A 13,397-nucleotide genomic window follows, 5' to 3' on the forward strand; every position below is an offset into this window, starting at 1 on the left:
GATATTTTACTTTTTACTACTTTTACTGATATTTTACTCTTCACAACTTTTACTGATATTTTTACATTTACTGATATTTAACTTTTCATTACTTTTACTGATATTTAAATTTTTACTACTTTTACTGATATTTAACTTGTTTTACTACTTTTACTGACCTTTTAATTTTTACTACTTTAACTGATCTTTTACTCTTCACTTTTACTGATATTTTACTTTTTACTACTTTTACTGATATTTTTGCATTTACTGATATTTAACTTTTTATTACTTTTACTGATATTTAACTTTTCATTACTTTTACTGATATTTAACTTTTTACTACTTTTATTGATATTTAACTCTTCACTACTTTTACTGATCTTTTAAATTTCACTTTTACTGAGATTTTACTTTTTACTACTTTTACTGATATCTAACTTTTTATTACTTTTACTGATATTTTACTCTTCACTACTTTTACTAATATTTTACTTTTTTACTACTTTTACTGATATTTTACTCTGCACTATAACTGATCTTTTACTGCTTTTACTGATATTTTACTTTTTACTACTTTTACTGATCTTTTACTTTTCACTACTTTTAATGATCGACTGTCTGCTGTCGATCTAAACAAATACAAAATATAACAACAACAACAATGTGATGACTTGGCTTGCATTCACACAACTCCTTTGTATTACTACAGTACATATTACATATTTCCTGTATCTTCTACTCTCATGTTTACCGTATTTAATTGTGGATTATTTCCAGTCTTATTTTGAGTCGCTCTGATGATTTCTATGACAAAAGGTGGCAGCTATCATGACTTACTTGCGAGAAGAGCGATCGCATGAATGAAGCGTGGTTATTACACAGGAGTGAACTAATACTTTACTACTCTATAAAAGTAGGAAATACACAGAAGTGGTAAATAGTATTTATTGAGGGATGGAATTTCACACGATTCTTCCAAGGAAGATGGATTTGGGATAGCGGTCCCTGAGACACGGCCACTGCACAAAAAAAAAGTCTGCCAGGTGGTAGAGGATGGTGCCAGTGAGCGACATGGACTCCACTCGACAAATACTTTCGATGTACACGATCAATACTTTCTTCAGTCCCAAAACTCCCAGCAGGAGGGCTGCTAGGCAAAGAGGAACACACGTGCCGGGGCCGTTACACAGCACCTGAAACAACACAACATTTAATTAATAACTCCTTTGCAATTAATTCAACACACAAAAACTCATCTGAACGTTTATGTGGAGCCACGAAGCAAACAAAGCAGCATCCTGCCAGGACAGTGGAAGTTTTTGCTAGCACGTTAGTTTATTTTCTCACTTCGTTCTGCGTATCCTTTAGCGTCATGCTATTTTTAGCACAGTCTTATAATTATCACGCATCCTTAAAGAGGAACTTATTTGGAACTTTGCCTATCATTCACAATAACCATGGAAGATAAGAACACATGTTTTCTAAATCATAAATAAATGCTAGCAAAAGTCAACTAACAATGGGTCGCTCTATTCTGCCTATAAAACACTCTAAATTACATTCAAAAACCTATATAAAACTACTTTTTTATATACATGCTGTAAGTATATAAGTCATTTAATAACATTCATAATAACACGTAATATTTACATATTTTGCTCATTTTAAGCATATGGCGGTGTATTATTTTCACAGACACAACACAATGTTCACGTTTCCCTTCAACAACACTACTAATCATGTCAGACTTCATGAGAGACAACTAAGACTACTTTGGGGCAAATTATGATGCAGAAACATATATTTTTGAGCCTGAGTACAAGGAGGATGATCTACAAGTTTTAGAAGCTGTGTGCTAAACAGATGCAGCTTTAGTGAAACACAAAGCATCATGTAACAATATTGCTAAGTGCTAAACAAGAAATACAAACTATCAACATAAAAAACAAAATCACTTACTGTACAAGATCTGCTCTCACTGGGATAAAGACTGATGGGATGTTTATATCTTCCCGTTTAAGTGAAGAATTATTCATAATCCCCACAAAGGGTTAAAATACCAATCATCCTTTTCTGTCTACACATAATCAACAATATTGTTCCTGATTGATAAATATTCAGGTCACGTGATGTAAATGGAGTATTGTTGGCAGTTTTGGGATTTTTTTAGAGAGTTTTATGGGCGCAATGTAGGAGCTCGCCATTGGCTCCATTGTTAGTTGACTTTTGCTAGCATCTATTTATGAGTTAGAATGCATAAAAAAAAGACAAACGTGTTCTTGTCTCACATAAAATGAGGAAAATCCCATAAAAAGAGCAGTTGCCCTTTAAGTACTAATCAGCCCCTCTAGGATCATGCAATAATTGTTTGGGATTGTCGCCGCCTAAAATACCGGAATTTGCGGCAGCTTTTTCGGATAGTTGCGATGTTTCGATGTTTATTTTTGCTTCGATAACATCGAACCAACGTGTGATTTGATGAATTTGTTATCAATGTTTGAAGTGTTCCTTGTAATCTTAACCTCAAAAAGCACATGATTCCAACAAAAATGGTAAAACAAATATTGCATTCATGTTTTACTCGTTTCATACCAGACATACTTAAAAGTAGCCACTAGATGGCAGTAAAAGCACATTCTCAGAACGCATTGTCAAATTACTGTACTGTTTTACTTCATTATACATATTAATGCTAATAAACTACAAACCCTGTTTCCATATGAGTTGGGAAATTGTGTTAGGTATAAATATAAACGGAATACAATGATTTGCAAATCATTTTCAACTCATATTCAGTTGAATATGCTACAAAGACAACATATTTGATGTTCAAACTGATAAACATTTTTTTTGCAAATCATTACCTTTAGAGTTTGATGCCAGCAACACGTGACAAAGAAGTTGGGAAAGGTGGCAATAAATACTGATAAAGTTGAGGAATGCTCATCAAACACTTATTTGGAACATCCCACAGGTGAACAGGCAAATTGGGAACAGGTGGGTGCCATGATTGGGTATAAAAGTAGATTCCATGAAATGCTCAGTCATTCACAAACAAGGATGGGGCGAGGGTCACCACTTTGTCAACAAATGCGTGAGCAATTGTTGAACAGTTTAAGAAAAACCTTTCTCAACCAGCTATTGCAAGGAATTTAGGGATCCGTAATATCATCAAAGGGTTCAGAGAATCTGGAGAAATCACTGCACGTAAGCAGCTAAGCCCGTGACCTTCGATCCCTCAGGCTGTACTGCATCAACAAGCGACATCAGTGTGTAAAGGATATCACTACATGGGCTCAGGAACACTTCAGAAACCCACTGTCAGTAACTACAGTTGGTCGCTACATCTGTAAGTGCAAGTTAAAACTCTCCTATGCAAGGCGAAAACCGTTTATCAACAACACCCAGAAAAGCCATCGGCTTCGCTGGGCCTGAGCTCATCTAAGATGGACTGATACAAAGTGGAAAAGTGTTCTGTGGTCTGACGAGTCCACATTTCAAATTGTTTTTCGAAACTGTGGACGTTGTGTCCTCAGGACCAAAGAGGAAAAGAACCATCCGGATTGTTATAGGCGCAAAGTTGAAAAGGCAGCATCTGTGATGATATGGGGGTGTATTAGTGCCCAAGACATGGGTAACTTACACATCTGTGAAGGCGCCATTAATGCTGAAAGGTACATACAGGTTTTGGAGCAACATATGTTGCCATCCAAGCAACGTTACCATGGACGCCCCTGCTTATTTCAGCAAGACAATGCCAAGCCACGTGTTACATCAACGTGGCTTCATAGTAAAAGAGTGCGGGTACTAGACTGGCCTGCCTGTAGTCCAGACCTGTCTCCCATTGAAAATGTGTGGCGCATTATGAAACCTAAAATACCACAACGGAGACCCCCGGACTGTTGAACAACTTAAGCTGTAAATCAAGCAAGAATGGGAAAGAATTCCACCTGAGAAGCTTAAAAAATGTGTCTCCTCAGTTCCCAAACGTTTACTGAGTGTTGTTAAAAGGAAAGGCCATGTAACACAGTGGTGAACATGCCCTTTCCCAACTACTTTGGCACGTGTTGCAGCCATGAAATTCTAAGTTAATTATTATTTGCAATTAAAAAAAAAAAAGTTTATGAGTTTGAACATCAAATATCTTGTCTTTGTAGTGCATTCAACTGAATATGGGTTGAAAATGATTTGCAAATCATTGTATTCCGTTTATATTTACATCTATCACAATTTCCCAACTCATATGGAAACGGGGTTTGTACTTGAATATTGCCTGTATAAAAATATGCGTGTGCTCACCATGTCGGGTCTGAGTCTAAAGACCATCGGGACAGAATACCACAGGGCGCCCAGGGTGCTCACCACTGAAGAACTCCAGGACTGATGCACCTCTCGGCTGCGCGGGATCCGATAAATGCTGAACTAGAAAACATATTCACCAGACAGAACATTCGTTTTTGATGCTGCACTCGTTTTGAAAGTAACAAAATGTATGAACAGAACATTTATGCCAGCTTCATTGCCACAGAAAGACATTGTAAAAAAAACAACAAAAAAAGTTGTCCCTTTTCTTTTCTTAACATTGTCACTTGTCTCCTAAATAGGTCTACACCACCAAAAAGCTTTTATAAGACCTCAGAGACAAGAGTGTAGACCTGCACAAGACTGGCATAAAACGCGTTAAGATTGTAGACCCGCACAAGAGTGAAATGAACCCTGATCACAACCTACCGATCTCAGGGCGGACACTCTAACCACTCGGCCAATGTTTTTCAACCACTGTGCCGCGGCACACTAGTGTGCCGTGAGATACAGTCTGGTGTGCCGTGGGAGATTATCTAATTTCACCTATTTGGGTTAAAAATATTTTTTGCAAACCAGTAATTATAGTCTGCAAATGATGTGTTGTTGTTGAGTGTCGGTGCTGTCTAGAGCTCGGCAGCGTAACCGTGTAATACTCTTCCACATCAGTAGGTGGCGGCAGGTAGCTAATTGCTTTGTAGATGTCGGAAACAGCGGGAGGCAGTGTGCAGGTAAAAAGGTGACTAATGCTTAAACCAAAAATAAACAAAAGGTGAGTGCCCCTAAGAAAAGGCATTGAAGCTTAGGGAAGGCTATGCAGAACGAAACTAGGACTGCAACAACTAATCAGTTAAAATAGATTATAAAAATAGTTGGCGATTAATTTGCCTATGCTATGAGCATAGGCAATTTTTTTTTAAATAAACCTTTATTTATAAACTGCAACATGTACAAACAGCTGAGAAACAATAATCAAAATAAGTATGGTGCCAGTATGCTGTTTTTTCCCCCAATAAAATACTGGAAAGGATAGAAATGTAGTTTGTCTCTTTTATCCGATTATTAATCGATTAATCGAAGTAATATTCGACAGATTAATCGATTATCAAATCAATTATTAGTTGCAGCCCTAAACGAAACTAAAACTGAACTGGCTACAAAGTAAACAAAAACAGAATGCTGGACGACAGCAAAGACTTACTGTGGAGCAAAGACAGCGTCCACAAAGTACATCCGAATATGACATGACAATCAACGACGTCCCCACAAAGAAGGATAAAAACAACTGAAATATTCTTGATTGCCATAACAAAGTAGATGCGGAAATATCGCTCAAAGGAAGACATGAAACTGCCACAGGAAAATACCAAAAAAAAGAGAAAAAGCCACCAAAATAGGAGCGCAAGACAAGAACTAAAACACTACACACAGGAAAACCGCAAACAAGTCAAAATAAGTCACGGCGTGATGTGACGGGTGGTGACAGTACACCTACTTTGAGACAAGAGCTATAGTGATGCATGCTTGGTTATGGTTTAAAGTCATATCCAACAATTGCGACAACGACTTTTTACTGTCAACTGAGTTTCGTTTTTTAATTATTTCTGCTGGTGGTGTGCCTCTGGATTTTTCAACGCAAAAAAATGTGCCTTGGCTCAAAAAATGTTGAAAAACACTGCACGAGGCCACTGAGTAGGCCATACATGTATGCATAAACATATGTACAATATTCGTACCTTGCTGTCAGAGGTGTTGCAATCTTTGCATTTTTCAAAAGTAGAAACTTTGTCCTCACTCATCCTGTCAGAGTCAGCGATGACGTAGAAACGAGGTGAGAAGACACAACAAAGATGTTCCATCAGTCTCAGCATCTCTGTAGTGTGACCACCTGGACACAAACACACTTTTTCCATGTACACAATACTGCTACTGTACCCATATTACTACATAGTAGTCATACAATACTACTACTGTGCCCATATTACTACATAGTAGTCATACAATACTACTACTGTACCCATATTACTACATAGTAGTCATACAATACTACTACTGTACTCATATTACTACATAGTAGTCATACAATACTACTAATGTACTCATACTACATAGTAGTCATACTAAGGAAACGAATGTGAATATTTACTACAAGAACAGTATTGGTTAGCCAGCATATGTAAACAATAACATTGTATATGTAAACAATAACTTGTACAGTATATGTAAACAATAACATTGTATATGTAAACAATAACTTGTATATGTAAACAATAATATTGTGTATGTAAACAATAACTTGTATATGTAAACAATAACATTGTATGCATTTTACCCGATCCCGCCACAACAAGCACAGTAACGCGACCTTTGCTGTCAGGTTCATATTTTGATACATTCCCGATGACTAAATATAAGCGTACAACAAAAAGAATGCATAGAATTAATATAAGACAAGAAGTAGCGAAGAGTATCGCCATTACGGATACAAACTCCTTCTTCTTCCTCGGTTCTTCCTGGGCGGAGATAGCCAACTTTCAAAACTGTTTTGCTGCCACTCAGAGGTCAAAGATGGTTACTGCATGGGTTTCCGGCCTAATGATTACTTTTAATGCTACTACTTCTAATAAACAATATTTCTCACAAATATATAGTAATTTGATTCTCAACATCCCAGTAAAATAAAATACGTGTTTTCCTTTTCAATATAATATTCAAAAGGTTTTTGTTTTATACATAAGCCTGAAATGACTATAACAAAAGTGGAAGTTTTGTGGGAAAAGCGTTTTGATCATACATAAAATATCTTATAATACAAAAAAAAATACACTACACATGTATATCTTATGATAGAAGTGCTTCATTTGCTTTTATTGAATAAAAAAATAATTGTCTTTTTTTTTTCCGTCTTGTTCTCTTCTGTTGGTTGTGTTTCCGACATGACTGTTTTACCATGAATTGATTTACTTGGACCCCGACTTAAACAAGTTGAAAAACGTATTCGGGTGTTACCATTTAGTGGTTAATTGTACGGAATATGTATTATACTGTGCAATCTACTAATAAAAGTTTCAATCAATCAATCAATCAAAAAGAGTATTGTGCTTTGCTGCCTCCCACCGGCGGCTGCTTGCTAATACAGTTTTTTTTTTTTTAATTATTTGCATATTAAAAAGGCATTTGTTTTATACATAAGCCTAAAATTACTATAACAAAAGTGGAAGTTTTTTGGAAAAGCGTTCCGATCATATATAAAATATTTTTAATACAAAACAGTACACTACACATGTATATCTTATAATAGAAGTGCTTAATTTGCTTTTATTGAATAAAAATAATTGTCATTTTCTTTTTCGTCTTGTTCTCTTCTATTGGTTGTGTTTCCGACGTGACTGTATTGTGCTTTGCTGCCTCTCACCGGCGGCTGCTTGCTATTGCAGGTTTTTTTTTTTTTATTATTATTTGCGTATTGAAAAGTTATTTGTTTTATACATAAGTCTAAAATTACTATAACAAAACACATCGAGTAACAAAGTGTAAAAGCACTTTGATCATATATAAAAATATCTTATAATACAAAACAATACACTACACATGTATGTCGTATAATAGAAATGCTTTATTTTTTTTCAATTGAATAAAAAAAAAACATTCTCTTCTTCTCCTCTCTGAGCTGCCACCTTAACGTGGTAGAGGAGTTTGTGTGTCCCAATGATCCTAGGAGCTATGTTGTCCGGGGGCTTCCATGCCCCCTGGTAGGGTCTCCCAAGACAAACAGGTCCTAGGTGAGGGATCAGACAAAGAGCAGCTCGAAGACTTCTATGGAAATGCAAGAACCGAGACTCAGATTTCCCTCGCCCGGACGCGGGTCACCGGGGCCCCCCTCCGGAGCCAGGCCCGGAGTTGGGGCACGATGGCGAGCGCCTGGTGGCCGGGCCTGTCCCCATGGGGCCCGGCCGGGCACAGCCCGAAGAGGCAACGTGGGTCCCCCCTCCAATGGGCTCACCACCCATAGCAGGGGCCATAGAGGTCGGGTGCAATGTGAGCTGGGCGGTAGCCGAAGGCAGGGCACTTGGCGGTCCGATCCTCGGCTACAGAAGCTAGCTCTTGGGACGTGGAACGTCACCTCGCTGGGGGGGAAGGAGCCTGAGCTAGTGCGCGAGGTAGAGAAGTTCCGGTTGGATATAGTCGGACTCACCTCGACGCACAGCAAGGGCTCTGGAACCAGTTCTCTCGAGAGGGGCTGGACTCTCTTCCACTCTGGCGTTGCCAGCAGTGAGAGGCGACGGGCTGGGGTGGCAATTCTTGTTGCCCCCCGGCTCAGAGCCTGCATGTTGGAGTTCAACCCGGTGGACGAGAGGGTAGCTTCCCTCCACCTTCGGGTGGGGGGACGGGTCCTGACTGTTGTTTGCGCTTACGCGCCAAACGGCAGCTCAGAGTACCCACCCTTTTTGGATTCACTCGAGGGAGTACTTGAGAGTGCTCCCCCGGGTGATTCCCTCGTTCTACTGGGGGACTTCAACGCTCATATTGGCAACGACAGTGAAACCTGGAGAGGCGTGATTGGGAAGAATGGCCGCCCGGATCTGAACCCAAGTGGTGTTTTGTTATTGGACTTTTGTGCCCGTCACGGATTGTCCATAACGAACACCATGTTCAAGCATAAGGGTGTCCATATGTGCACTTGGCACCAGGACACCCTAGGCCGCAGTTCTATGATCGACTTTGTAGTTGTGTCATCGGATTTGCGGCCTCATGTTTTGGACACTCGGGTGAAGAGAGGGGCGGAGCTTTCTACCGATCACCACCTGGTGGTGAGTTGGCTGCGATGGTGGGGGAGGATGCCGGACAGACCTGGCAGGCCCAAACGCATTGTGAGGGTTTGCTGGGAACGTCTGGCAGAGTCTCCTGTCAGAGAGAGTTTCAATTCCCACCTCCGGAAGAACTTTGAACATGTCACGAGGGAGGTGCTGGACATTGAGTCCGAGTGGACCATGTTCCGCACCTCTATTGTCGAGGCGGCTGATTGGAGCTGTGGCCGCAAGGTAGTTGGTGCCTGTCGTGGCGGTAATCCTAGAACCCGTTGGTGGACACCGGCGGTGAGGGATGCCGTCAAGCTGAAGAAGGAGTCCTATCGGGTTCTTTTGGCTCATGGGACTCCTGAGGCAGCGGACAGGTACCGACAGGCCAAGCGGTGTGCGGCTTCAGCGGTCGCGGAGGCAAAAACTCGGACATGGGAGGAGTTCGGGGAAGCCATGGAAAACGACTTCCGGACGGCTTCGAAGCGATTCTGGACCACCATCCACCGCCTCAGGAAGGGGAAGCAGTGCACTACCAACACCGTGTATGGTGCGGATGGTGTTCTGCTGACCTCGACTGCGGAAGTTGTGGATCGGTGGAGGGAATACTTCGAAGACCTCCTCAATCCCACCAACACGTCTTCCTATGAGGAAGCAGTGCCTGAGGAATCTGTGGTGGGCTCTCCTATTTCTGGGGCTGAGGTTGCTGAGGTAGTTAAAAAGCTCCTCGGTGGCAAGGCCCCGGGGGTGGATGAGATCCGCCCGGAGTTCCTTAAGGCTCTGGATGCTGTAGGGCTGTCTTGGTTGACAAGACTCTGCAGCATCGCGTGGACATCGGGGGCAGTACCTCTGGATTGGCAGACCGGGGTGGTGGTTCCTCTCTTTAAAAAGGGGAACCGGAGGGTGTGTTCTAACTATCGTGGGATCACACTCCTCAGCCTTCCCGGTAAGGTCTATTCAGGTGTACTGGAGAGGAGGCTACGCCGGATAGTCGAACCTCGGATTCAGGAGGAACAGTGGTTTTCGTCCTGGTCGTGGAACTGTGGACCAGCTCTATACTCTCGGCAGGGTCCTTGAGGGTGCATGGGAGTTTGCCCAACCAGTCTACATGTGCTTTGTGGACTTGGAGAAGGCATTCGACCGTGTCCCTCGGGAAGTCCTGTGGGGAGTGCTCAGAGAGTATGGGGTTTCGGACTGTCTGATTGTGGCGGTCCGCTCCCTGTATGATCAGTGTCAGAGCTTGGTTCGCATTGCCGGCAGTAAGTCGGACACGTTTCCGGTGAGGGTTGGACTCCGCCAAGGCTGCCCTTTGTCACCGATTCTGTTCATAACTTTTATGGACAGAATTTCTAGGCGCAGTCAAGGCGTTGAGGGGATCCGGTTTGGTGGCTGCAGGATTAGGTCTCTGCTTTTTGCAGATGATTTGGTCCTGATGGCTTCATCTGGCCAGGATCTTCAGCTCTCACTGGATCGGTTCGCAGCTGAGTGTGAAGCGACTGGGATGAGAATCAGCACCTCCAAGTCCGAGTCCATGGTTCTCGCCCGGAAAAGGGTGGAGTGCCATCTCCGGGTTGGGGAGGAGATCTTGCCCCAAGTGGAGGAGTTCAAGTACCTCGGAGTCTTGTTCACGAGTGAGGGAAGAGTGGATCGTGAGATCGACAGGCGGATCGGTGCGGCGTCTTCAGTAATGCGGACGCTGTATCGATCCGTTGTGGTGAAGAAGGAGCTGAGCCGGAAGGCAAAGCTCTCAATTTACCGGTCGATCTACGTTCCCATCCTCACCTATGGTCATGAGCTTTGGGTTATGACCGAAAGGACAAGATCACGGGTACAAGCGGCCGAAATGAGTTTCCTCCGCCGGGTGGCGGGGCTCTCCCTTAGAGATAGGGTGAGAAGCTCTGTCATCCGGGGGGAGCTCAAAGTAAAGCCGCTGCTCCTCCGCATCGAGAGGAGCCAGATGAGGTGGTTCGGGCATCTGGTCAGGATGCCACCCGAGCGCCTCCCTAAGGAGGTGTTTAGGGCATGTCCGACCGGTAGGAGGCCACGAGGAAGACCCAGGACACGTTGGGAAGACTATGTCTCCCGGCTGGCCTGGGAACGCCTCGGGATCCCCCGGGAGGAGCTGGACGAAGTGGCTGGGGAGAGGGAAGTCTGGGCTTCCCTGCTTAGGCTGCTGCCCCCGCGACCCGACCTCGGATAAGCGGAAGAAGATGGATGGATGGATGGCTTGTTCTCTTCTTCTGTTGGTTGTGTTTCCAACATGACTGAATTGCGCTTTGCTGCTATCTACCGGCGGCTGCTTGCTATTGCAGGGTTGTTTTTATTATTATTATTTGCGTATTGAAAAGTTGTTTGTTTTATACATAAGCCTAAAATGACTGTAACAAAAGTGGAAGTTTTGTGGGAAAAGCGTTTTGATCATACATAAAATATCTTATAATACAAAAAAATACACTACACATGTATGTCTTACAATAGAAGTGCTTCATTTGCTTTTATTGAATAAAAATAATTGTCATTTTCTTTTTCGTCTTGTTCTCTTCTGTTGGTTGTGTTTCCGACATGACTGTATTGTGCTTTGCTGCCTCCCACCGGCGGCTGCTTGCTAATGCAGGTTTTTTTTTATTATTATTTGCGTATTGAAAAGGCATTTGTTTTATACATAAGCCTAAAATTACAATAACAAAAGTGGAAGTTTTTTGGAAAAGCGTTCCGATCATACATGAAATATTTTTAATACAAAACAGTACACTACACATGTATGTCGTATAATAGAAGTGCCTGGTTTGCTTTTAATTGAATACAAATACTTGTAATTTTCTTCTTCGGCTTGTTCTCTTCTTCTGTTGGTTGTGTTTCCGACAGGACTGTATTGCGCTTTACTGCTGTCTACCGGCGGCTGCTTGCTATTGCAGGTTTTTTTTTTAATTATTATTATTATTATTTGCGTATTGAAAAGTTATTTGTTTTATACATAAGCCTAAAATTACTATAACAAAAGTGGAAGTTTTGTGGGAAAAGCGTTTTGATCATACATAAAATATCTTATTACACAAAAAAATACACTACACATGTATATCTTATAATAGAAGTGCTTCATTTGCTTTTATTGAATAAAAATAATTGTCATTTTCTTTTTCGTCTTGTTCTCTTCTGTTGGTTGTGTTTCCGACATGACTGTATTGTGCTTTGCTGCCTCCCACCGGCGGCTGCTTGCTATTGCAGGGTTTTTATTATTATTATTATTTGCGTATTGAAAAGTTATTTGTTTTATACATAAGCCTAAAATTAATATAACAAAAGTGGAAGTTTTTTGGAAAAGCGTTTTGATCATATATAAAACATCTTATAATACAAAACAACATGCTCCACATGTACATCAGATAATAGAAGTGCTTTATTTGCCTTTAATTGAATAAAAAAATAGTTGTCATTTCTCTTCTTCTATTGGTTGTGTTTCCGACATGACTGTATTGTGCTTTGCTGCCTCCCACCGGCGGCTGCTTGCTAATGCAGGTTTTTTTTTAAATTATTATTATTTGCGTATTGAAAAGGCATTTGTTTTATACATAAGCCTAAATTAATATAACAAAAGTGGAAGTTTTTTGGATAAGCGTTCCGATCATATATAAAATATTTTTTAATACAAAACAGTACACTACACATGTATGTCGTATAATAGAAGTGCCTTGTTTGCTTTTAATGGAATACAAATGATTGTAATTTTCTTCTTCGGCTTGTTTTCTTCTTCTGTTGGTTGTGTTTCCGACATGACTGTATTGCGCTTTGCTGCTATCTACCGGCGGCTGCTTGCTATTGCAGTTTTTTTTTTTTATTATTATTTGCGTATTAAAAAGGCATTTGTTTTATACATAAGCCTAAAATTACTACAACAAAAGTGGAAGTTTTGTGGGAAAAGCGTTTTGATCATACATACATTATCTTATAATACAAAAAAATACACTACACATGTATGTCTTATATAATAGAAGTGCTTCATTTGCTTTTATTGAATAAAAATAATTGTCATTTTCTTTTTCGTCTTGTTCTCTTCTGTTGGTTGTGTTTCCGACATGACTGTATTGTGCTTTGCTGCCTCCCACCGGCGGCTGCTTGCTAATGCAGGTTTTTTTTTTATTATTATTATTTGCGTATTGAAAAGGCATTTGTTTATACATAAGCCTAAAATTACTACAACAAAAGTGGAAGTTTTGTGGGAAAAGCGTTTTGATCATACATACAATATCTTATAATACAAAAAAATACACTACACATGTATGTCTTATAATAGAAGTGCTTCATTTGCTTTTATTGAAT

The 13,397-nt window shown here is 40.7% G+C and overlaps 1 protein-coding gene across 1 annotated transcript; it reads right to left on the bottom strand.

Moving 5' to 3' along the window:
- Nucleotides 1-913: 913 nt before the first annotated feature.
- On the bottom strand, nt 914-6,811 carry alg14 (ALG14 UDP-N-acetylglucosaminyltransferase subunit). The gene is made up of 4 exons (XM_061964719.1): nt 6,617-6,811; nt 6,021-6,172; nt 4,282-4,404; nt 914-1,175 (listed from the first exon to the last, which is right to left on the bottom strand). Exons 1-4 carry the CDS (start codon nt 6,759-6,761, stop codon nt 945-947), a joined length of 651 nt encoding a protein of 216 aa, XP_061820703.1. The 5' UTR covers nt 6,762-6,811; the 3' UTR covers nt 914-944.
- Between the last annotated feature and the right edge of the window lie 6,586 nt (nt 6,812-13,397).

The sequence above is a fragment of the Nerophis lumbriciformis genome, linkage group LG07, assembly GCF_033978685.3.
Source record: "Nerophis lumbriciformis linkage group LG07, RoL_Nlum_v2.1, whole genome shotgun sequence".
NCBI lineage: Eukaryota > Metazoa > Chordata > Actinopteri > Syngnathiformes > Syngnathidae > Nerophis > Nerophis lumbriciformis.

What these genes read in the sequence shown, in the direction of transcription:
- alg14 (XM_061964719.1), bottom strand. Translation starts at nt 6,761, where the DNA reads ATGGCGATACTCTTCGCTACTTCTTGTCTTATATTAATTCTATGCATT. An exon ending in GCTTGTTGTGGCGGGATCGG is followed by an intron (nt 6,173 to 6,616) that starts GTAAAATGCATA and finishes GTTTGTGTCCAG; the next exon opens with GTGGTCACACTACAGAGATG. An exon ending in GCAACACCTCTGACAGCAAG is followed by an intron (nt 4,405 to 6,020) that starts GTACGAATATTG and finishes TATGTTTTCTAG; the next exon opens with TTCAGCATTTATCGGATCCC.